The sequence below is a fragment of the Trichechus manatus genome, unplaced genomic scaffold (genome assembly GCF_000243295.1).
Source record: "Trichechus manatus latirostris isolate Lorelei unplaced genomic scaffold, TriManLat1.0 scaffold00204, whole genome shotgun sequence".
Taxonomy (NCBI): Eukaryota; Metazoa; Chordata; class Mammalia; order Sirenia; family Trichechidae; genus Trichechus; species Trichechus manatus.
The window spans coordinates 1,098,311-1,124,809 of NW_004444140.1; the positions used below are offsets into that span (position 1 = coordinate 1,098,311).

The 26,499-nt window shown below is 36.7% G+C and overlaps 1 protein-coding gene across 4 annotated transcripts in view; it reads right to left on the reverse strand.

Annotated features, from left to right (window-relative positions):
- Window positions 1-26,499, reverse strand: part of STXBP3 (syntaxin binding protein 3) — a 58,728-nt gene that overhangs the window by 10,760 nt on the left and 21,469 nt on the right. For all 4 annotated transcript variants that reach the window (XM_023742194.1, XM_023742195.1, XM_023742196.1 and 1 more), the window contains 11 exons: window positions 25,132-25,286; window positions 22,595-22,685; window positions 19,962-20,086; window positions 17,352-17,447; window positions 17,156-17,213; window positions 13,894-13,959; window positions 13,033-13,113; window positions 9,146-9,284; window positions 8,749-8,855; window positions 7,991-8,083; window positions 3,012-3,097 (listed from right to left, as the gene is read on the reverse strand). In XM_023742194.1, the coding sequence (XP_023597962.1) occupies window positions 3,012-3,097; window positions 7,991-8,083; window positions 8,749-8,855; window positions 9,146-9,284; window positions 13,033-13,113; window positions 13,894-13,959; window positions 17,156-17,213; window positions 17,352-17,447; window positions 19,962-20,086; window positions 22,595-22,685; window positions 25,132-25,286 (1,097 nt within the window). The remainder of the gene's footprint in view (window positions 1-3,011; window positions 3,098-7,990; window positions 8,084-8,748; window positions 8,856-9,145; window positions 9,285-13,032; window positions 13,114-13,893; window positions 13,960-17,155; window positions 17,214-17,351; window positions 17,448-19,961; window positions 20,087-22,594; window positions 22,686-25,131; window positions 25,287-26,499) is intronic.

The window sequence follows — 26,499 nt, forward strand, 5'->3', positions numbered from 1 at the left end:
CCACCACTGACTGCTCTGACCAGGATCACAACAGAGGGTCCTGGACAGAGCTGGAGAAAAATGTAGAACAAAATTCTAACTCACAAAAAAAGACCAGACCTACTAGCCTGACAGAGATTGGAGAAACCCTGAGAGTATGACATCCTTTTAGCTCAGTAATGAAGTCACTCCTAAGGTTCACCGCTCAGTCAGATTAGAGAGCCCCATAAACAAAACAAGACTAATGGGGCACAGCAGTCCAGGGACAACGACTAGAAGGCAGGAGTGGACAGGAAAGCTGGTGATAGGGAACCCAAGGTTGAGAAGGGACAGTGTTGACATGTCATGGGGTTGTTAACCATTGTCACAAAACAATATGTGTACGAACTGTTTAATGAGAAACTATTTGTTCTGTAAACCTTCATTTAAAGTACAATTAAAAAAAAAAAAAAAGAATATCAGGTAAGAATGGTGGTGGTAAGTATGTGGCCTTCCAGTCTGGAGCAGTACCCATCATCCCCCAGCTCAGTTGGCAAAAACTATAGCTTTGCTGACCGAAGGCTGGCTGTGCTGTACTCCCAGAGGTGGAATATTTGATTTGAGGTAGGTAGCATGGGGAGTGTGAAAATCTGTGGGTTTGCTGGTTAAAAATGATGAACTTGGCTCAGAATGGATGGGGAAAACCTACAGCTTTGGCAGTCTAAGGTCCAGATTTGACTCTGGCAAATCAGTCAGAATTTAATAGGGAAACCCTGGAAGTAAGAAAGCAGACAAGTTACTTGGCTGACTGCTAAAATGTATATATGGGGGAAACCTGAGAAAGGACAGGGTAAAAATGAAAGAAAAGGGAGACTTGAGAACTGGCTGCTAACCTGGAATGTATCCCTCACTCAGCTTGATCAGCAGAGGATGGAAGCCTTATAGGCTTGAGGTATCTAAGCACATCTCTGCCCAGATAACTAATTGTCTGATCTCTAAACTATATAGATACAGTGGTAACCACTAGGGAGCCAAGCTAAAAAATAAAAATAAAAAACTCAGTAAAGACATGAGTGGCTACAAGCTGCAGAGGAGAAAGATTCCACAAACAGTTTAAGCCCATTCAAGTTATTAAAACAAACAAAAATCCACCATTGCTATACTGCAGTATCTAAAAGGTCCAGTTTTCAATCAAAGAAACTGACTCTGAGTAGAAAAAAGAAACTGACTCTGAGTAGACCCAGATGATGGATTTAACAAAGACTTCAAAGCACCTATTATAAATATGTTCAAAGAATTAAAGAAAAATACACTAATGAGTCAACTAGTAGGGAACCTAAACACAGAAATGGAGACAATGAAAAAAGAACTGAATTGAAATTGTAAATGTGAGAAGTACAATAACTAAAATGAAAAATTCACTAGATGGACTCAACAGCAGATTTGAGGGTACAAGTTCAGTGAACTTGAACACAGATTGATAGATACTATCAAATATGAAGAACAGAGAAAGAAAAGATTAAAGTAAATGGAACTTCAGTGACCTGTGGGACAATCTCAAATCTTCCAACATTTGTGTAATAGGAGTTCCAGACAGAGAGGAAGAGAAAGGAGCAGGAAAAAAATTTGGAAAAATTAATGGCCAAAAACTTCCCAAATTTGATGAAAACAATCAACTTACAGATCCAAGAAACTCAACAAACCCTAAATAGAATAAACACAAAAAGAACTACTTCTAAACATACCATAGTTAAACTGCTAAAGCCAAGAAGATAAAGAGAAAAATCTTGCAAAACACAACTCTATACATTGTTTAGAATACAAAAATATGTTAAAAAAAAAAAAAAAAGAACAAAGTCATATAAGTAAATGATAAACACCAAATTCAAGATAGGGAAGAAAGGGAAAATAATAAAATCAGGGAGGGATACACAGGAAGCTTGAATTGTATTAATAATGTATTTGTTAAGCTGGGCACTGAGTATAAGGGTATGTATAAAATATTCTCTATATCTTTATGTTTCAAACATTTCATCACCAAAAAAGTTATCAACAATAATTAAGCCCTATGCTACATAGAGAAAAAAAGGGGGGAGTGGGATATCTGTGATTTAGTTACATGAAAATATTTTTTGTAATTATGCCTTTATATTGCTTATCAAGACTCATTTAAAACAGGTTACAGTTAAAGAAAAACTGTCTCTTAAATGATTATATGCTTCAAGAGAGTTACCAAATGTAAGAGGACCTGTGGTTCCATTTCAATACAGATATGCGTCTCTTAACGTTCACGATACATTCTGTGAAATAGGTCATCATGTACTTTGGACATTGTGCGAGCACCATATTATATACACGAGACAGGCGTGGAGGACAGACCCGCACTACCTCGCTGAGGGACTTCATGAAAAACTTTGGCTCCGCCACTGCTGTTCCTGCATGGTCGCTGCCTGGTCTCTGAGATCTGCCTCCGGCCCCTGCCCGCCCACTGCAGCACACGCACTGCCCAGCCAGCTGCCTCCCTTCCCTTCCTTCCTTCCTTCCTGCCAGCTTTCCCCACCCCACCTGATGGGCTTTAAACTCTTCCAGCTCCACCTCCTCCTCCCGCCACTGCCATAGACTGGACCACTCGACAGTCATCAGGAAGAGCTGCAGCCTTGGGCCCGGGTGTGATGTGCAGGGTGCCCAGGCCCTGTGGGGCATCCCCCTTGATGGCTCCACTTGTGCCTGCGTGGTCCTTGCCTGAGGTGAGCACGGTGAGACAGACAGATGTGGATGGGCACTGAGGCCCCCTCCCCATGCTGTCCCAGGGCTAGGGTGGACTCGAGACCCGGCAAGCTAGTGAGATAGACAGACTGGATCTCCGTATTTAGCAAAGTACATCTGTTACATCCTATTCTCCTACCAGGATTTCTGAACTCTATTATAACCTTATGGGACCACGGATGTACATGTGGTTGCACGTTGACCTAACCGACGTTAAGCAACACATACCAGTAATTAGTTTGCAATATTATACTGAAAATTTCACGGATTTCATTTATAGCTTTTACCTCACAGCTCCAGAGCCATTCCATACTGCTGGACACTGGGAACAGTAAGGCCATTCTCTTGAATCTAATCTGTTATCAATGGCATCCTAGGGAAGAAAAAGAGTTAACATCGTCAAGAAAATGTTGTGAATTCTAGGACATTTTTTCTGTTTTGTGAACAGGTCAAAACTTCTACTTGCCATTAGGGAATATGCTGTTGTTGTTGTTAGGTGCTGTCCAGTTGGTTCCAACTCACAGCGTCCCTATGTACAACAGAATGAAACACTGCCTAGTCCTGTGCCATTCTCACAATTGCTGTCATGCTTGAGCCCACTGTTGCAGCCACTGTGTCAATCCATCTCATTGAGGGTCTTCCTCTTTTTCACTGACCCTCAACTTTACCAAGCATGATGTCCTTCTCCAGGGACTGATCCCTTCTGATAACACGTCCAAAGTATATGAGATGTAGCCTTGCCATCCTTCCTTCTAAAGAGCATTCTGGTTGTACTTCTTCCAAGACAGATTTATTCATTCTTTTGGCAGTCCATGGTATAGTCAATATTCTTCACCAACACTACAATTCAAAGGTATCAATTCTTCTTCGGTCATCCTTATTCATTCTCCAGCTTTTGCATGCATAATGAGGCGACTGAAAACACCACGGCTTGGGTCAGGTGTACCTTAGTCCTCAAGGTGACAACTTTTGCTTTTCAACACTTTACAGAGGTCTTTTGCAGCAGATTTGCCCAATGCAATGTGTCTTTTCATTTCTTGACTGCTACTTCCATGGGTGTTGATTGCGGATCCAAGTAAGATGAAATCATTCATAACTTCAATCTTTTCTCCATTCATCATAATGTTGCTTATTGGTCCAGTTGTGAGGAATTTTGTTCTCGTTATGGTGAGGTGTAATCCATACTGAAGGCTGTGGTCTTTGATCTTCATCAGTAAGTGCTTCAAGTCCTCTTCATTTTCAGCAAGCAAGGTTGTGTTATCTGCATAACGCAGGTTGTTAATGAGTCTTCCTCTAATCTTGATGCCCCGTTCTTCTTTACATAGTCCAGATTCTCAGATTACTTGCTCAGTACACAGACTGAATAGGTATGGTGAAAGGATACAACCCTGACGCACACCTTTCCTGACTTTAAACCATGCAGTGTTCCCTTGTTCTGTTCGACAGACTGCCTCTTGATTCATGTTCAGATTCTTCAAGAGCACAATTAAGTGTTCCAGAATTCCCATTCTCTACAATGTTATCCATAATTTGTTATGATCCACACAGCTGAATTTCCTAGCATAGTCAATAAAATACAGGTAAACATCTTTCTGGTATCCTCTGCAATCAGCCAGGATCCATCTGACATCAACAATGATATCCCTGGTTCCACGTCCTCTTCTAAACCCAGCTTGAATCTCTGGCAGTTCCCTGTCGATACACTGCTGCAGCTGCTTTTGTATGATCTTCAGCAAAATTTTGCATATATGTGACATTAATGACATTGGTAATTTCCGCATTCGGTTGGATCACCTTTCTTGGGAATAGGCATAAATATGGATCTCTTCCAGTTGGCTGGCCAGGTAGCTGTCTTCCAAATTTCTTGGCATAGATGAGCGAGCACTTCCAGTGCTGCATCTGTTTGTTCAAACATCTCAATTGGTATTCCATCAACTCCTGGAGGCTTGTTTTTTGCCAATGCCTTCAGTGCAGCTTGGACTTCTTCCTTCAGTACCACCAGTTCCCGATCATATGTTATCTCCTGAAATGGTTGAACGTCGACCAATTCTTTTTGGTACAGTAATTCTGTGTATTCCTTCCATCTTCTTTTGATGCTTCCTGTGTCGTTTAATAATTTTTCCTGTAGAATCCTTCAGTATTGCAACTCGAGGCTTGAATTTTTTCTTCAATTCTTTCAGCTTGAGAAATGTTAAGCGTGTTCTTCCCTTTTGGTTTTCTATCTCCAGGTCTTTGCACATGTCATCATAATATTTTACTTTGTCTTCTCGAGCCGCCCTCTGAAATCTTCTGTTCAGCTCTTTTACTTCATCATTTTTTCCTTTTGCTTTAGCTACTAGACGTTCAAGAGCAAGTTTCAGAGTCTCTTCTGACATCCATTTAGGTCTTTTCTTTCTCTCCTGTCTTTTTAATGATCTCTTGCTTTCTTCATGTATGCTGTCCTTGATGTCATTCCACAACTCGTCTGGTCTTTGGTCATTAGCGTTCAACATGTCAAATCTATTCTTGAGATGGTTTCTAAATTCAGGTGGGATATACTCAAGGTCATACTTTGGCTCTCGTGGACTTGTCTGAACTTGCATATGAGTAACTGATGGTCTGATCCGCAGTCGGCCCCTGGCCTTGTTCTGACTGATGATACTGAGCTTTTCCATCATCTCTCTCCACAGATGTAGCTGATTTGATTCCTGTGTATTCCATCTGGCAAGGTCCATGTGTACAGTTGCTATTTATGTTGGTGAAAAAAGGTATTTGCAATGAAGTTGTTGGTCTTGCAAAATTCAATCATGTGATCTCTGGTATCATTTTTATCACTAAGGCCATATTTTCCAACTACCGATCCTTCGTCTCCAACTTTCGCATTCCAATCACCAGTAGTTATCAGTGCATCCTGATTGCATGTTCAATACATTTCAGACTGCAGAAGTTGGTAAAAAGCTTCAATTTCTTCATCTTTGGCCTTAGTGGTTGGTACGTAAATTTGAATAATAGTAGTATTAACTGGTCTTCCTTGTAGGCGTATGGATATTATCCTATCACTGACAGTGCTGTACTTCAGTATAGATCTTGAAATGTTCTTTTTGACGATGAATGCAACACCATTCCTCTTCAAGTTGTCATTCCTGGCATAGTAGACCATATGATCGTCTGATTCAAAATGACCAATACCAGTTCATTTCAGCTAACTAATGCCTAGGATATTGATCTTTATGCGTTCCATTTCATTTTTGACAATTTCCAATTTTCTTAGATTCATACTTCATGCATTCCAGGTTCCGATTATTAATGGATGTTTGCAGCTGTTTCTTCTTATTTTGAGTCACGCCACATCAGCAAATGAAGGTCCCGAAACTTGACTCCATCCATGTCATTAAGGTCGACTCTACTTTGAGGAAGCAGCTCTTTTCTGGTTGCACTTTGAGTGCCTTCCAACCTGAGAGGCTCATCTTCCAGCACTATATCAGACAATGTTCCATTGCTATTCATAAGGTTTTCACTAGCTAATTCTTTTCAGAAGTAGACCACTGGGTCCTTTTTTCTAGTCTGTCTTAGTCTGGAAGCTCAGCTGAAACCTGTCCACCCTGTGTGACTCTGCTGGTATTTTAATACCGGTGGCATAGCTTCCAGCATCACAGCAACACACAAGCCCCCAGACTACGACAAACTGGATTATAGGGAATATAAGGATATATAAATGTTTAACAAAGTAAGATTAGCCCTCATTTTTCAACTCACGAATCTTACTTGCTTCAAAATTTAATGCAATCATTTACTTACTAAACCAATATTTATTATATACCTACTTTTCTTCATTTGGTGGGCCACCACACTGGTGTGAGGATTCCAGGCACATCATCAGGTCTTCCCTACCTCCAAAGTGGTTGGGATTTCTAAATACCATCCTACTCCTGATATAACTCTTAGGTGACCAGAGTCCAGGCCTTGGCTTTTCAAAGCAGTGGGCTCTAAAATAGAATGTACACACCTGGCCTGGCAGTACTTAAGACAATCTAAGGGGCATGGGAAATTTTCTTTTTCATCTTTAAAATTTTTCTTTATAAATTTTACATTTTATGATGTATTTATGTGTATGACTATGCTGTATACATATAGTATGTATGTTTTATTCGTATGTTGTTGTGTGCCATCGAGTCAATTGGTTCATGCTCCCATTTTCACTGTTAAGTGTGCATAATTTAAAATATCTGGAGACCATGCTTTATAGCATGGTGGTATAAATGGCATTAACAAATAGTATTAACAAATGACAAAGAATATTTCAGTGAGACACAAAATTTAAGAGAAATTCTGAAGTCCTAAGATTGCCACTGAGCCAAACGTAGATTTTCTGAATTTAGCATGCAAATCTTTGTTAAAGGGTTCAAGAAAGTCAATTCTTATTTAGAAACACTAGCCAAGAAAAACTTCTTAGTTCTACATCCTTAATGTGGGAAAGGAAAGGTTGTGGAAAACACACTCTAAATTCTTCAGATTTTTTAATCTTTGATTAAGCATGTGTGAATGATATAAATCTAGCCAAGCAAAGCAAAGAAAAATCATAGTAATAAATTGTACTCAATTAGCTCCCAAAACAAAGCAGAAACTGAGGTTTAAGTTAAAGAAAACTGAAATAAACAAAACTATGATTTTGACTGAAGAATCAGTGTCATGATTTTGTTGAACTCATAATGTAATTTTTATTAGTTCATTTTCTAAACTGAAGTTTACTGCTATCTTTAAGGTGAAACAGTGTGAGATCATTATTAATCCCATTTCCTAAAACTGAGTATTGTTTTCTAAAAGCAATAGTGCTAAGTATCAACTATCTGTCGATCTAATGGCAACACTATAGTCAAGTTTACATTCTAATCATAAATACGTTTCCAAGAATATTGGAATCTAACAATTTCTAACAGTGGTACATATAAAAATGTTATCTGTTGAACTTTCAATAAACTTTTGTTTATGCTACATATAGTAATTTAAAATTAATAGTTCTTTTTTCATAAAACAGTGTTTTTACCTATCTATCTATGTATTTTTAGGCAGTAAGTGGTGTGAGTTTGTTTTAGGTCTTCAAGAAAAGAATCTTCAAGAGTTTCCTCTCTTTCCTTGACCCCAGATACAGCCTTTTTTGATGAGTCCTCCTAACACTGCAGAAAATTCCTGCCCAGAAGATATGTTCTTATTGAGAAACAAACATAAAAGGTAAAAAATACTCCCCAGTGGGCACTTGGGGTAGAAGTAAACATTTAAAGATCTTTACCTCCATAATATCTTTGATAAAAGGTGTCCATCGAGAAAGCTGAAAAGTTTCTTCTGCAGATCGATCCTTTCTTGGTGGTCTTACCTGTTGAGACTAATATAATGAGAGGATAAACTTAAAAACCAGTTATTTTATTCAGTGATATTCTCTTATTATGTTTTCTAACAAAGATATGTAATTTACAGCATATACTATGTTGTATTTGACAAAAAACAAAGAGTGAAACTGCCTACTTAAAACAAAAACCCAGAATAGTTTGGTCATATAACTTCACCAAACAGCATCTTGTGCTTTAATGCTAAAATTCATAATAGTATCAAAAAATAGGTTTACTCAAAATACTATAAAACTTGATGGGAAAGAGTGAGATTCTAAATAGAGTCCTTTCAAAATTTGACTTTGAATCTAAGTTTTGTTAAGCAAGAGAACATACAGTTATTCTCTGTGCTGTATTATAGTTAAAGGTTAAATGTATAACTAAAATCTGATAATTGCTATAAATGAATCATAAAGAGAAAAGCATAAATAGCAGATAGCAATAGAAGCTGTAAAATATTAATTCACTAGAAAAGCATATACGTCCAAATTACTGACATATGGAAAAGAAAACAACATTTTACTTAACAACCAAAATCTATAGAGTGACATTAAGAAGACTGTCCACATGGATTACCACATAACAAAACATATTTAATGCAAACCATCACACATGCATATTAACATGTATATAAGCATGTACAGAATACAAGATTTCTTACCTGGGGGACAATGGGAACACCAAGGTAACTCCAGTTACGAATCATGTCACTCTCATTTTCTATCTTTACATTCTGGACCAACCTGTCCAAATTTTCTTCCGTCGTTCCTTAGGTAAGTAAAAATGTGAGTGCACAATCCCATAACTGCTACTGTAATCATTTTTAGGTGTTAGATGGTACCCACAAATAAAGCTTTTAAATAAAAAGTAAACAAATTATATCTCTTTCAATCTTCTCCCAATTTCATATTTTTCTTTTTATTCATCTCAACCAACTTCAGCTACTACCTTTGAATTTTCTAAGATTGTCTGGTGAGCAAAGTAAACCACTTATTTAAAAGTTATTTTAGAGCTGGGTATTTTAATACATTCACAAAAATAAATAAAATCTCCATTACCATTAATACTGAAGATATAAAGTAGAATTGCTCTTATTTTGTCATAATTATCATGATTTTTGTTGAGTAGAACTGGAAGGAGTACTCGCATAGAATCTTTCACCTTCTGTCCTTCAGCATCAGTTCCAAGTGCCAGGTCCTTCATGAAAATAAAATGTAGTCAGTGGTCTTTAATCCAACTTAATTTTTAAGTTAAGAGTGTCTATTATTAAATCTTGTCAAACTTTAATGGAACACTAATGACATTTCACAGGAAAATCATTTATAAACTACTGATTGTAAAAAATGCAAAATGTAAAAAATAAATCAGAAAAGAAGAAAATCATTAAACTTGTGCTATCCAATACGGTAGCCATTAGGCACTTGTGGCTACTAAGCACTTGAAATGTGGCTAGTCTGAATTAAGATGTAATATAAGTATAAATAAGGAGCCCTGGTGGTGCAGTGGTTAAGTATTCGGCTGCTAACCAAAAGGTTGGTGGTTTGAACCCATCAGCCGCTCCGCAGGAGAAAAGATATGGCAGTCTGCTTCCATAAAGATTACAGTCTTGGAAACCCTAAGGGGAAGTTCTACTCTGTCCAACAGGGTCGCTATGAGTTGGAATCGACTTGATGGCAATGGGTTTATAAGTAAGTGTAAATGTAAGATTTTGAAAACTTAGTATTGAAAAAAGAATGTAAGATATATCATTAATAATTTTTATATTGACTACGTGTTGAAATGATAACATTTTAGGTGTACTGGGAATAAGATATTACAATCAACCTCACTTATTTCCTTTTATGTTTTTAATGTGACTACCCAAAAATTTAAAATTACATGTGTCTTGCATTATTATTTCCAGTAACCAGTACTGATCTGAACAGTTGAGGCATTACACTCACTCACTTATCCACATGGTTAGTTTCCAAAGACCAGGTTGTTATGTGAAAGTGGATTTTTTTATTTTGTTTTCAGAATATCCATCTGTCCAATTTTTTCATTTAGAAACTATGATCATAGGAAATAATAGTTAAGATTTCCTGATGTACTCATCACTGTGACGAGTCCAGTTATGGATTATTCCTCTGCAGAGAAGGAGGCTTGGAGGAGACAAAGCTGGATAAAGTCGGGCAATGTGGCTGGAGGGCCCACAGCTTAACTACTTTACCTTCCTCCTATGCTAGGCCAGAGCTTCCCTTGCAGAGCTGCCTCTAGAGCTCCACTCCCACCTCTAAAATCCCTGTGTTCACAATCCTGAAGCCTGCTCTGCCCTCTACTAGAGTGCTGGGAGCCTGGTCACACACCGGACCCCACTGAGGCAGAGGCTTCAGGCCCAGTTCAGCTCACTTTGGGATGTCATTAAACTCACACACATTTCTTCCGAACACCCTCTCCGATGCCTCTTTCTTTCCTCCCTTCCCACCCCACTGCAATTCTGAGCTGCAGAGCCTCAGGCTGCAAAGGAGCTGGGAATGCAGAACAGGCGCCCACTGGCTCCGTGCTGCCTGCGCGTGTGTCTGGAGGCTGTGGTCATGCAGGAGGCTGGCCTTGCACGGCAGCTGGACGGGCACCCCCACAGGCAAGAGGAAGCAGAGGGCGCGGGGCAGCACGGCCCAGTTTCCCGAGGCCCTCCTCAAGGAAGGGGATGCTCCAGAGCTGTTGCCTCCATGCCTGCCACCTTGTTAATGCACCAAACAGTCTGATAGTAGATTTTTTACTATTGTCATCAATGCAAAATGTTGGATAACGAGATAGTTGGTAAGTGAGCAGCAGGTGTATTTAAAAACAGCAAAATGCGCCTACACAGTGCTCTGAAGGGTGCTACATAAAATATTGTGTTTCCAGAGAAGTTCTGCCAACGTTACCCCAAATGATACTTCAAAAACTTAAATCATCCCAAATCAACCAGAAATGCATAATCACAGATAAGGAAGGGCTGCTTACTATGATTCTGTATAGCTGCTTGTTAATGTGAGTGGGTATGGTGCAATGGGTTTCTTTTATGAGGCCTTTCTGACCCAAGGTTTGCAATTCTCCCAAAATGATTGGTCGGGTTGCAATCTGCCAAAGGATTGGTCGGTTTGCTATCCACACAAGCGGCTTGCAAGAATTGGTCAGTTTGCTATCCACATTAGTGGCCTTGCAAGGATTGGTCAGTTTTTTATCAGCCAAAGTGGCTTGCAAGGATTGGAAGGTTTGTTATCCACTTAAGTGACTTGCAATTCACCCAACAGGATTGGTCGGTTTACAATCTGCCTAACGGATTGGTTGGTTTTAGGAAAGCCACACCTTGAAATTGACAAGGAGTCTGCCTATATAAGAGGTCAATTTCACAGAGGTTATTTAGGGACCTCCTGATCAAAAAGAGCCTGGAGAGGAGTACCTCCTTTGGACTCAGGGTCCCTGTGCTGAGAACCTAACTGAAACCAAAACCAAACCCACTGCTGTAAAGTGGATTCTGACTCATAGTGACCTTATAGGAGAGAGCAGAATTGTCCTACAGGGTTTTCAAGGCTGTAATCTTTACAGAAGCAGACTGCCACATCTTCCTCCCATGGAGCAGCTGGTGGTTTGAACCGCGAGCCTTTTGGTTAGCAGTTGAATGCTTTAACAACTGTGTCATCAGGGTTCCCTGAGACTTCCAGACCTCGGTAAAAGAACTGTAATACAGGCCAGGGGCTGTAACACTGAGCTCATAACACAAAAGAGGTCCAGAAGGGGCCCAGTGACAGAAAGAGCAGTCAGGATGGTGGAAGTGGGAGAGCTGGCCTACAGAAAAGATGGTGACAATGGGCAGAGTTGGCCCACAGAGTGGAGCTAGCCACCTCTGGGCAGGAGGTCAGCAATGGAGCTGGGCATCTCCGGGCAGGAGACTGCAAATGGAGCTGGGCACCTCTGGGTAGGAGGTCACCAATGTGGCTGGACGCCTCGTGAAGAGGAAGCAGCCGCAGTCTGGGCTGATGCCGGCAGACGCCTGATCAGAGCAAGCAGCAGTGTGGGGGCCGAGCTGGCCTGCCTTAGCAGCAGCGGATGCCCCAGCTATGCTGACAGTTGTAACACTAAGGCCCAAGAGAAGGCCTGTGTAGAGAGGGCCAAGAAGAGGCCTGTCCTGAGGGGACCAAGAGAAGGCCCACAGAGGCCTTGGCATACACTGTACAGGGGTTGCCCATAAAAGTTTTGCCTTGGGAGCTATTGTAATGCCAACCTAACCCTGGCACCGGCCCAGGGTTGTCCCAAAGCTGGTGGTTGAGAGCTGGACAAATAAGTACAGAAAGCTAGAGCCAGCCAAGAAAAGCCACTGAGAGAGACAGAGAGAGAACGAACACAGCCATGCTGTACCTGAACTAGCTGGTGACACACCTGCTGACACCTTATCCATGGTATGCCCGCCCAGTGACACAGAAATGGACATGCGTAACTTGGGAAGGGTGAGAGGGTCCCCTTTTAGACATAAGCGGGTTCCTCTCCTACGATGCTAAGTGAGGTGCTTGTAGGGGTAGAGGAGACCAATTTACCTCAAGTCTGTTCCTGTTGTTTACTGTTTGCTTTCTATAAGTAATCTGTTCCTATTGTTTACTGTTTACCTTCTATAAATAATGGCTTTCAATTGGCAACATTTTGTAAAGTGTCTTTGTGTGTGCGACCCAATCAGACTGGATAGCAGAGTTCTTACCCTAGCAGTCTCATGATTGCATGGGGTTTAGAGGTACAATCTGTGTGTATACATGCACACAGTTCCGTGGGGAATGATACATTAAATACTTCTTAGGTGGGCCCCCCCAAGAGAGATTCTGTGATTCTGTGAAATTAACCACTGTGTCCCACAAAAAGTTAGGTTTTAACTTACAAAAATTTCATTCTGGAAATCTATTATGAACATAGGTGTTTCTGACTTTGCACGTACCTGTTCAGTTTTGCAGAGCTTTTCTATATTAGCTTTGAATTTACTCATGCAGTCTTCTGCTAAATTAAGATGGACAACTTGCTGAAAAAAAAAGAAGGAATCAATCATTTAAAACATTTCAATTTCTTTTTGTGCAACTGGGTAATATAAACTTTTGAGTGGCCTTAAAAAAAGTGTTAGGTGGAGAGGTTACATTTAAGCAAGGGAAATAGCTCAAGAAAAAGAAAAGTGAGAATTAGTATGATCTACAGGGGACAATCAATAGACAAACAGAAATAAGATGGAAGGGTTGAACTGCTACTGAGTTTGTGAGTGATGAAAAATAATCTAAGAAAAGAATAGTAAGGCACTGGACGTCTAACAGAGAAAGTATGAATTTATATTACTGATTCTTGCCTAAGGTGAAACATGATAAAAAATGTGTAAAGATTATTCTTACAGTGATTTGTAAAAAAGAATGGGACAACAGAAAAGTAGTTTACCTGCCCACACAGCTTACCTGCTCTTAATTCTACTAACATAAAACTATTAATTTAAAGGAAAATGTAATACAACAACCACTCATTAATCCAGTGTGGAATTTTCTTATGATATGGATAAATACTAAACTTATTTTGTCTAGCAGTTCAAGACAAAAATATAAAAGAAGTATAAGTTGGATTTGGATAAATCTAGATGATATATATAGAAAACATTATTGGGAAGCTTAGATATTTGGGGTATTTTCACAGACCTAGAGTAAGGTTTTAGCAGACAACTAACACCAAGTATTCCATGGCACACACTACTAAGTCTGACTACAGGGCTGGATGGACCAATAAACTAAAAACAATAAGGCATCTCACATACAATATTGCTTACCTTAGTAATCTGTTTACGGAAATGGGGCATCTTTTTCATCAGTTGGGAAAGAGCACTAAGTGACGTCTAGGAAAAAGCAAACTTTTTTAGGTAAATGTATGGTTCAGTTATTCTATAACTTTTAAATCCTGGAGTTTTAAATATTACCAAATCTGGTTAGTTTACTGAACACTTAACAAATTTTTTAAGAAAACAAATTCATGAGGTTTCCAGTTTTAGTCATGATGAAGTAGCCAACATCAAAACTATACACCCGCCATAAGCAAAACAATTGGACAAAATAAATAAAACAACAGTTTCCAGGTAATGGATAATAAATAGCTCGTGGCTGAGATCCTTGTGCAATGGGAAGCACAAAAGGTGATCTGCAATCACTCTGGCCTTTTTCCTGGGGACATTTTCAAATCACAGTAGAAGGAAGTAGAGTCTAGTAGAAAGCAACAGAAGAGGAAGAAAAGGTCAGCATTTGAGGCTGCTGAGGTACATTTGGGAGGCAGGTACTAGAAAGGATGGAGTCAGCTACAACGCAACCCAAAAATGTGCAGAGGTGTTACCCTTGGATTCCTGGCTAAATCTTAACTGGGATGTGTGCAGGGCAATACTCTGGAAGGCCAAGCAGAGAACAACTGCAGGGGGGTGGGGTGGGGGTGGAAGGTGGTTAACAATGGACAGAGATTTTAAAAGTCTCATGGTGCTAAAGAAACACTGGCATTTTGACCTAGATCAAGAAGAGAGAACGGGGTGAGTACTCTTTACATTCAGTACTAGGATTATGCCTTAGTTCTAAGGGTAAAATCATAACAAAACATAACACAAAGTCTCAACAGAATCAAGGCCATTCATCAGCAAAGTTAATTGCCTGCTAGAACAAAATGCAATACTCTTTGTAAAGAAACAGAACATAGGGTCTCTGCAATGTATCATCCATGATGTCCAGCATACAATAAAAAATAACTAGACCAGTGAAACAGGAAAAAGTAAACAATACTCAAGTGATAAAACAGTCAATAAAAGCAGACCCAAGATGCTCCAAATGTTGGAGTTAGCCAACAAGGACTTCAAAATAACACACTTATATTAAGGAAGACAGAGGAAAAGATGGAGTAAACGGATGAAAACATGGAGTAGTTCAACAGAGAATCAGAATTTATTAAAAAAAAAAAAAATCCAATGAAGGTCCTAGAACTAAATACAATATTTTAAATTAATAATAAAATAAATGACTCACATACATTGCTGGTGGGAATGTAAAATGGTACAGGCAGTTTGGAAAACAAGCTGGTAATTTCTTATGAAGTTAAACATACATTTACCATATGACTCAGCAATCCAATTCCTAGGTATTTACCCAAGTGAATGAAATGTCTGTTTACACAAAAAGGTGAATGTTTATAGTTGCTTTGTTCATAACTGCTAAAAACTTGGAACAATCCAGATGTCTTGCAACTAGTCAACAGAATACAAACTGAGATACATCTATACAATGGAATACTATTCAGTAGTAAAAAGTAATGAAAATACTATTACATGTAACATGGATAAATCTTAAGTGCATTATGCTAAATGAAAAAGTCATACTGTATTATTCCATTAATATGACATTATGAAAAGGGAAAAACTACAGAGACAGGAAACAGATCAGTGGTTAACAGGAGGTGGAGGCTGGATAGCAGGATTGTCTAAAAAGGGCATGAGGGAATTTTCTGGGGTGACAGAATTGTTATCTTGACTGTGGTGTGGTTACATGACAGTATGCATTTGTCAAAACTCAGAATCGTACATTAAAAAGGGGAGAATTTTGAACACATTAAAGGGGTTTAAATAACAGACTGGACACGACAGAACACAGAAGCAGACGACTCAAAGTTAGGTTAATAGAAAATATCCAGTTAAAGCACAGAGAGGGAAAAAAACTGAAAATAAAAAGAACAGAGTGTAAGAGATGTAGAAGATAGTCAAAAGATCTAAAATACATGCAGTTCGAGTCCAAAAGGTGAGTACAGAATGATAAAAAGCAAGAGGAGAAAAAACAAGGGCTGAGAATTTTACAAATCTGATGAAAGTTATCAACCTAGAGATTCAAGAAGCTCAGCAAAGCCCAAGGATGAAAACTAAGAAAATCACACCATAGTCAGGAATATCATGGTCAACCTGCTAAAATTAAAAGATAAAGATAAAATCCTTAAAAAGACACCTTATCTTCAAGGAAACAACAAGATGACAGCTGACCTTTTAACAGAAACGATGGTACCCTGGAGGTAAGTATTGAAATCTTTAAACTGTTGAAAGAAAAAAACAAAAATCAAAATAAACTGCCCACCTTAAATACTAAATCTAGCAAAAAATGTAAAATGGAAAAAAATGTAAAATAAAGATGTTCTCAGACAAAAAAGAAAGCTGAGATAATTCAGTCACCCTAGATGGAAAAAGTGAACAATAAGGAATAAACAGCACCAGAATGGATAACTATATGGGTAATATAAAAATTTACAGAACTATTAAAGTAAAAATAACATATTTAGTTTATAACAGATACTAAAGTAAAATACATGACAAAAGCACAAAAGAGGAGGCGGGTAAATGAAGTTAAATTAATATAAGGTTCTTGCATCATTAGGGGCATGACAATAGTATAACAGTATTTAATACAATAGTATTACTATAGATCGATAAAAAAAGAACGAAAAGACTGAAATAAGCAACACAGACGGTACTCAAAAATACAATGCTGAGTGAAAGAAGCCAGACAAAAAAAGAACACATGCTATATCATTCCATTTACATGAAGTTCAAGAACATAGAATATTAATGTATGGTGACAGAACTCAGAATAGAGTTTATCTCTGGCAGGGTACTGACTGGCAAGGGACAAGAGAGAACGTTCTGGAATAATGGAAATGTTCTATTTCTTCATATAGGTGGTGTTTCCACAGGTATACACATACATAAAAATTCTTCCAGATATACACTTGAGATTTGTGCACTTTACTTAAATTACACCTTAACACAAAAAAACCAACAGTGCATTGATGAAACTGGCTTAATTGTCTTTTAAATAAACTCTAATGAAGCAAAACAGACAAAATACTACTGTTCAAAGTAGGTAATGGGAGTATATGGGAGTATATGGGAGTTTGTTTTTTCTTCTTTTGAGTATGTGAGAAATTTCCCAAGGTGAAATGTTAAACAAATAAAATAAAAATTTAAACAAATTTTAAAATTCCCCTTTATCATTAGTTTGAAAGTTAAATAAGACTCTTACCTTTCCTTCTGTTGCTTTCTTTGTTGATGAAATTTCTTTCATAAGCTTGGGAATTTCCCTGTCAAATTGTGAGAGAATTCTTTAAATTTCTAAGGTGTACTACTTTACTACAGAACTATTTTAAGGTTACAAAATGCACTATTATGTATTCAGTGCCTAAGAAATATGGAATAAAAGTCAAAATAGGTTCACATACTCTAGTACTACTGCAATATGCCGATGTCGAATTCTGACCCAGAGGTCATCATCTTCCTCAAGGACTGCCTCCTTTTCTTTCTCATCTGTTTTATATCTACAAACAGAAAGAAGCAAAAAAACTTTTGGGATTTTTTTCCTCCAAAAGTAGAAGAAATATTTTTACAAACCATTTTAAGATATAGCTCAAGAAACTGAAAACTACACATATTTAATCCACTATTTTAGGGGGATAATACAGACCTACTCAAAACTAAAATTCAGTGTTATGCCTACACCAAGGCATTTTTAAACTGTAGGTTTAGCTGTTATTGTTAGAGAGCTTTAGTTCAGCAGAATAGTATCTAATGAAACAAAATTTAACCTACTACAATCAGCTTTAAGAACAAGATTGAATATACTAATGATACGTACTTTAACTGCTTAAAACACTAACTTGATGTGTTAAAACCCTCAGCACAACTATCAAACATCCATTAAGAATAGCAATGTCACCCCCAAAATAGCCTATTAAATATTGAAGGTATTTCAGAGTTGGTATGAAATTCACAAACAATATAGATCATCTGTTTCTATATCCTTCCTCAACCCGATAACCACTTCTCCTTTAAAGAATGGGAAAGGAAATAACAAAAACTAATGTCACCATAAAAAAATGTGACAGCTTTAATGGAATCTATTGAAATGAGCAGCAATTCATGGAGGACATGAAACTACTCAAAACTAGAAGGGGCTTTTTCTGACTGCTTCTCCAAATGTAATTTCTCCCTTCTCTTTTTATGCAGACACCCTCCTTCCATTTGTGGAGCTCGAGGATGTTCAACTATCCTTGGGACTGTCAATTTTCCTGAGCCAACATAAGGATTGCATTGCACTTTCTGAGCTCTGGACTGAAAGCATAAACTTCTGCTGTATAAATATGATCACTTCCAGAGCCAAAAGACTATAGGTCCATAAAACCATTCACCGGCATGGTCTTAATTATACAAGTCCAAAGGTAGAATGAGTGTGCTTAACTAGAAGACTACGTTAAGAATGGAAGCCTTCTGGTCATTTAAAATGACACTTTGTACTTACACCATACCTTTGACTTCAAGGTGATTTATCAACAAAGATTAGAGCAGCAAGCCTGACAATATTCAAAGATTATGACAATCCCATTTTAAGAGGAAATTTAAAGAGGTTACCAAGATGAAGAACAGAATCTAGCTATTTAGAATTTCCGGTTTTGTATTCTGTTTCATCAAACATTGTGATGAAGCACAAACCAGAGGCCATGTGATCCCATCTAGTCTTATCCCTGGACTTTTCTGCATCATGAAAAAAGGGGTATAGCTATTTGTTTTTTTAAAGTAAGTCTCTCTCTTACTCTTAAAAAATTAAAGCTTGCTTTGCTTGTCTGCAAACCTAGGCAGATAAATATTTTAAACACTAGGCAGAAATGTCTGAAATCTATAGTCTGCAACCAAATCCTTTAGTGTCCTGCAATTTATTAATCCTTTCTAAATCTCTTGAGCAATGCAGGTTTAGAGACCTAAAGGATGACAGAGGTAAATAATATCCTTTCTGAAAATTCTGAATAAACTACTTGAAAGTTTTATCAGAAAAATAACTACATGAGTGCATATTGACATGAGTATAAGAACTATCACCCATGTTGATTTCTCTGTCATCTGACACTAACACAAATAACATTAAGAAGAACTCACAGAAACCAGGATTTCACCAGAATGCAAATAAAAATACAATAGAAAATACAAAATTAGTTTAGTAATGCTTGGTTTAAGAAAAAATATTAGGTATTGGAATTATCACAAACGTGTGGATCTTTTTAATCTAATAAAACTGTTAAATTAATTTAAACATAAAATTTCAAAAAACACCAATTTAATTTTCATTTTTACTACTATGTGAAAGGAGTAAATCTTAGCTGAGAAATTCCCATTTAGATTTAGAGATTATTATGCCAAGTAACATACGTATTCAATATATACATACACGCACATAAATGATACACAAAAATACAGTAAAATGGTTCCTTGACAGAAAAGCTATTTTTTCCTTCATTAGCTTTTTATGTGATACTACTTTTAAAGTAAATATGATTTATTATATCAAACTTAAGTTGATAGTAGTACCAAAATGGGAAAGCTGTGACTATTCTCAATAGCCATCCTATTTAGTTTTCTAGTGTTCTAATATTTTTAAATAGATTATATTGACAAGGCACATACACAGATACTTTGGGATACAGGATTCAGAATAATTTCAGCCTAACCAATCTGACTATGGTTTCCACTTTAATGAATATAATAGTGAGCCTGGTATTTACTCTTAACATAAGTGAAAAGTCAAAAATCCACCTGCTTAAATGTAGCTTTGTTGTGGATGTAGTTAAGGAAGCAAATACACCAAAAAGGCTTCAAAGCAGTCAAATTACTCATTAACTTAGAAGGTGAACAAGTTTTAAAGATGATGAGGATAGGGGCAAGGGAACGATAAAGTTTCCAGATAAAAAAGGTACAAGGGCTTTTAGACTTTGGGTGCCCACTCAAATTATTAGACGCTCATATTCTGTCCTGTTTGTATATGCCCTTCAAGTTATACTTGCTTGTATGTATCATTCTCAATCGGTAGTAGATCATATGCCATTGCCTGAAAGGTCAGTTCATGCAGGACAGTGGACACAGGATCAAAGCCACGATCAATTATTAAGAGCTGGGAATGAGTTTTACCCTAAAATAATAAGATGAAAATTATTTTAAGAAACTTAAATTTCTTTGTGTGAACACATTTTTAATTTCTTAGAAAACAAGAGATTTCTCCTAAGCTCTGTCCCGTCTCTCCACAAAAACCACACCAAAAACCTGGTTAATTACCTTGAGAATGTCAAGTTATTTTTTAAAAAAGAAAAATCTGAGTGGTACAATGTGGGGGAAAAAAAAAAAACAAGACTACATAATTAAAAGCTTCCATAATTAAATTAAGAAGCTATACTCAATAATATATTTTGAAAATACCTTAAAAAAAAATAACATTTGGCTTGCACTAAATCTATTTTGTTGTAAATTCAGCTCCATAGACACCAAAACTGATATAAATTATGAGTAAAAGCTACTACTTAAGCTCTTACTTTGTGCTAGACATTGCAAAGTGAGATATTTCATTTATTCTTACAGTAACCCTGTCAGACAGGATTAAATGAGGGCGTTAAGGCTTGAGATTAAGTAATTTACTCAAATCACGTAGTTAGTAAGCGGCAAAATGTAGATTCTAACTCAGGTCTGCTTCACTCCAAAGTCTGTGCTCTAATCATTATCCTATTTAAAAAGATTATATTCGTGCCAGCTAAGATGATAAATCACAATTAAAGTCTTGTTAATCATTAATTCACAAAGAGCATTCATCACTAAACAATGAATTGTGGTGGGAAAAATTGTTAAAGTCAGCATCTTTCATACTTTATTTTAAAAAGTAATAACTTTGGATTATTATTCAAAGCAATAAGAGATTACAACTCATTAGGCAAACATTTCTTGTTTATTTATGTATAGCAATGTAATGATTAAAAGAATATTTTTTAATTAACCTTTCACTCATTTAACTCAACTTTGAGACAGTATGGCATAGTGGTTTAGAGCACAGTCTATGGGATTAGACAGGTCTGGGTTTGAGTCCAGCCTTGACCACTTTCTTGTAAGACTCTGGACAAGCTGCTTAACTTATTTGTAATCTCAGTATCCTTATTTGTAAAATGAAATATAATCATAGAACTTATGCCTGATAGGATTGTTGTAAAGATCAAATGTCATAATACTATGAAACATTTAGCATGGTGTCTGGAAGTCAGTAAGCTCTGAATAAATTGGAGCTATAAATCTTCAGACATATGAGTAGGAAAAACATAGTGTAATATAAGTGCTATACCAGGGCTTAGGGATTGTACCAGTATGGGAGAGGTAGTATCACTTGGCCTAAAGAGCCAGGAAAGCCTTCAAAAGGGAGGTGACATTTTACTAGGACTTTGAAAGAAGAAAAAGTATCAAGTACCTGAGGGATCCATAAATTTCCCAGGCAGAAAGAATAGAGAGGACAAGTTTACTTTTTGTAATTCTGCCTTTTTCCCTTATCGAAATGGCGAAGGACTAAAGGAATATTCACTACTATACTGATCTACGTCTCCTCCTTCATTAAACAAACATTCATTGACTATTATGTGCACCAAGCCGTTCTGTCTTCACAACTACAACCAGAATAAGAGCTTTCACTAGACCTTCAGACCAAAAAACTAGTAACTTTTAAAGTTCTAAACTAAAATTACATCTAAGTTCATACAGTCCATTCCAGCCAACTTGATTTTTTTGGTGAATTTTGTCTTTTTTTCTATGCCTCTGCTCAAAGAATCATATTGTCCATGCAATAAACTCCCTCTTCTATTATGTTAGATTCATTCTTAAAGCTCAAGGCCTCTTCCTTAAGGATGCCTTCCAAGATCCCAGTTAGAGTAACAAAAGTCTGGCCTATGTTCCTAACCTACTGTAACATGGCTTCCTAACCCTCTGGCACCACATCTTTCAGTCTCCTCATTCTCTAACTCATTCCTAAATGCTGGTGTTTTTCCAGGTTCCAATCTTATCCTTCTATCACTTTATACCATCTTAATAAGAGATAGCAACAGCTGCCACTTATTAAACTCGTATATGTGCTAAACACTTACATACTTACATGTCACCTCACTTAATCCTCACACCAACCAAGCAAGGCAGATATTTTATCAAATCCATTTTATAGATGGAAAAACAAACTCACAGTAAATAATGTGTCCAAGGTCATGGAGCTAGTAATAATACAAATACCTACATTTACTAAATGTTTACTCAGTGGCAAGCATTATTCTAAGAACTTTACATGTATTAACCCACTTAATCCTCTCACTACCTGATAAGATAGGTATACTTTTATTATCCCCGTTTTGTAGATTAGGAAACTGAGATACAGAGAAGTTACACAATTTGCCAAAATTGGTGTAACTATGAATTAAATGACAGAGCCAGGATTTGGACACAGTGCCAACTTCAAAACCTGTATTTTCTCCCATTAAACCACACTGTCCATTATGATGTCCACTACCACCTATGTTACTGATTTCCAAATCACTATTAACAAATGAATAAACAACAGTGTCTTTGGTTTATAAAGAAATAAGACTTTATGCATAATGACGATTTGCCTTTAATACAGTACCTTTATTTGGCTCTTTTCATCAATTTTGTAGTAGTTTTCAAGTTTTTTTTCAACAAGCTGTGCAAGCTTATTGGCATTATCTAAAGGTTTGCTAGAAATGAAAAAAATGTTCAAACAGTTATCATTTTTTTAGGAAATATGTTACAGTATCATAAAGCTAAATTTTAAAATTAAACCATAAAATATATTAACCTAAAAATTTTTATAAACATAGAAAAGTTCAGACAATAATATATAAGATATATATTCTATTATACCCATATGTCTGGAATTTAAGGAGCCCTGGTGGTGCAGTGGTTAAGCACTCATCTGCTAACTAAAAGGTTGACTGTTCAAATCCACCAGCCACTCTGTGGGAGAAAGATGTGGCAGCCTGCTTCCATATAGATCTACAGCCTTAGAAACCCTATAGTGCAGTCTGCTCTGTCCTATACGGTCGCTATGAGTTGGAATTGACTTGACAGCAGTGGTTTTGGTTTTATATATGTAAATATACATGGGTCCCCATATATATATATATATATATATATATATATATATATATATATAAAATATGTATTTTACATATATTGGATGAGTTTAAAGTTTTTCATAAATGGTATATTAACATGTTTTTGAGATCTATTCATGTTGGTATATATATCAAATTTATTCATTTTAGCTCCTATATAGTATTCTATCATATGATTATACTGGATTCTATGTATTCATTCCCCTACTGATGAACATTTAAGTCATCCTAAATTTTGTACTATTAGAAACAATCCTGAAACAAATATCTTTGCACATGTTTCTCTAGGGTATATTACATCTAAAAGTACAATTTCTGGGTTATAGGGTTATGTATATTTTCATCTCTTCTAGATATTACAAAATTACTCTCTAAATTAGTTGACCAATTAACCCTTCCACCTGTTCTCTAACACTTGGCCAACTTTCTAATATAGTCTCTTGCATAAACTCTTGTGTATCACTATCAACTACAATGATAAATTTCTACTCTAAATTATAACTTCATGACCAGTGGTATTAGTATTAACTTCCAAGTCTATAAGAAAAATCTTCGAAAAGCTTCTTCAACTATCATGCCAACCTCAAAAATGGAGGGTCTCATTCTGAGGGCTTTACAGTATTAAAGACTCTTTAGGTTATATACCTTAAAAATTAATAAAATGGCAACTATAAAAATAAAGAGTAATTCATAACTTTATTTTGCTTTAAAATATTTTCAAAAGGAAATTACTTCATGTTAGAACTACACTTTAAAGTCCATAATGTGTAAGGAATACTTTGTACAAGAACTTCACAGAATTTTAAAAGCTTGGATTATTATTTAATTATTAACAGTAACTCAAAACAGGTCCCATAGGTAAGCTGTTAAATTATAAATTTGTTATGTCTGGTCGTTTCCCTGAATATAACCAATCACCAACAGCAGAAGTCTGGGCAGAGACTGAAATCTAGCAGGAGCTCTTAGCTCAGCTCCACAGAAGTTCAGAATGTAATTAGCGTTATCATTTATAAGAAAAATAATGTTGCTAGTTCTGAGGTATGAGTAAAGAGCTTGTTTGGTAATATCTGAATTAAGGAAATTTACTTTATTTTTTTCCTAAGTAATTAACAGTGGATTTCAAAAAAACAGCTAAGTTAAGAGTAATGTAACTTGAATGCAAAGTAAAACATGAATTTGAAATTAAGCAATTCAGCCAGCTAACTTGACAAATGCCAACATTCAAATTAAAGAACCTTTTAAAAGAGAACTGAATAATAACACTTAGTAGTAGTAGTAGCAGTATAGTATTATTTGCTATTACTATTTTTATTACTGCCATATACTGTTCTGAGTGCTTTACAGCTATTAACTCCTTTAATCTGTCCGCTAAAAGTCAGGACAGTGGTCACCTCCGGGGAGAAGAAAGGGGGTGATGACTGAGAGGGATTCACAGGGGGGCTCTGAGGTGCTATTAATGCTCTGTTTCTTGACCTGGGTGGGATCACATGGTTGTATACACTTTGGGATGATTTACTGAGCCATATACATACAATTTATGTGCCTTCAATAAACTTCACTTAAAAAAAAAAAAAAGCAAATGAAGACACATAGTATAAAAGCCAAACTTCAGCTCCTAAAACAAAACAAAACAAAAAAACCCCAAAGATCTACTTAGAATGGCCACTGGGCTTAGATGCTATAACAGGTATCCAGAGAATATGGTCATTTAAATTTGGTGGAAATTAATGATAACATATTAAATATAAGACTGTATTCCCTAGATGATGACAAAGACACATTTCCTCCATGCTTTCCTTAAACTCATGAAAAAAATATCTCAAATTTAAGCTCTGAAATTCAGCAACAAAGGCTATTCGTTAGTTTGAAACTTAAGCCTTAAATTTTAATCTCCTAGATGTAGCGCATAATTTTTCAAGGAAAAATAAATTTTGCAAACCAATACATATAACAGCAACATCACTTACCTGTATAATGGACAGCAAATAGAAAACATAACATGTCCAGATGCTAGTTAGTGTCCTACCTTTTATATCTTACTCCAGGGTTTTCATCCAGGGTGGCACATACTGTAACTATCTGCTCAGCCATCGTTTCCATAACGGCATCTTTTCCGTTTGCATTACTAGGGTCTGGACTGTAACAGTAATAGAATGCATCTGGTACATCAAGAGTATACACCTAAATTAGACCAAAAAAAGGCACACTGTCAAGTCGGAGACTTGATTAAAAAAGTATATTAAGACAAATGCTGCTATTATTTGGGATATTAAAAAAAAAAAACTTGCACTAAACATGCTGTTTCCTGAAACAACTGTGTCTTTACCTTAATCAAATCTCATTTTCTCTGCCATCTTGATTTCATCCTTTATTTCTTTTCTCTCTCTCCTTTCCTGCTTAGTCTACCTCTCTCCTTCAATTCTTGTTTCTTATACAGATTGTACTGTTTGCTTTTCACTACCTGTGCAATAGATGAAGGAATCTGAGGTAGTCAAACTAAAATAAAAATCTAATATCTGGTACAAAGAAATATAACAAAGCAAAAATTGGCCTATATATTAGACATACGTTAAAAATCTTAACCAAGTAGAGAATAATCTAGAAATTTTCCACAGACGATATATACATATCTTTCAATTCTTTAGCTTATATTCCTTGTGTCCTTAAAATACATACTCCCCCAAATGACAAAGCCTTGTGCCACGCATAGAAGTCTTACAATGTATCCTGTGAAACCTCACAGACACATTCATTTAACCAACAAAAGCACTTACTTATGTGCAAAGAATTGTTTAAGAAGCTTACTATTACTGTGTTATTTGAAGAATACAAAAGAAGAGCTCTAATGGAGACTGAGAGTTCCCCAGTGAACTAAAGATTTTTTTTTTTAAACGATAGTAATCCCTCTTAGCCTAGGATAATGTACTAGGTGTAAAAGTCGGTACTTAACAAAAGTTATAGGTTAAGTAATGAATTATGAATATACTTCCTTGCATTTCTTTTCACACTAAGTCAGTCATTTATTTCTCTGAACATGACCCATCACCAACAGCAGCAGCCTGAACACAGGCTGAGATTTAGCTGTGGCCAATCCACCTATATCTGTGCTGTTCAAAGTCTAAGTTGCTGTATTAATTGCCAGCAAGCACCCAATACTGGACTTGGCTTTCTCACTGCAATAGACAATATTATGCCTTCAAAATATTTAAAATATTTAAATATTTAAAATTTCCCTTCTATTTGTCTCCATATGAGAGAGTACACTTCCCACTGATTTTAGGCTTGGTTAAGTGACTTGATTTCGTCACTGGAACATGAGCAGTGACACGTGCCATTGCCCAGTAGAAGCTTTAAAAGTCATATGTGATTCCACTACCTTCTCTTTTCCCTGTGC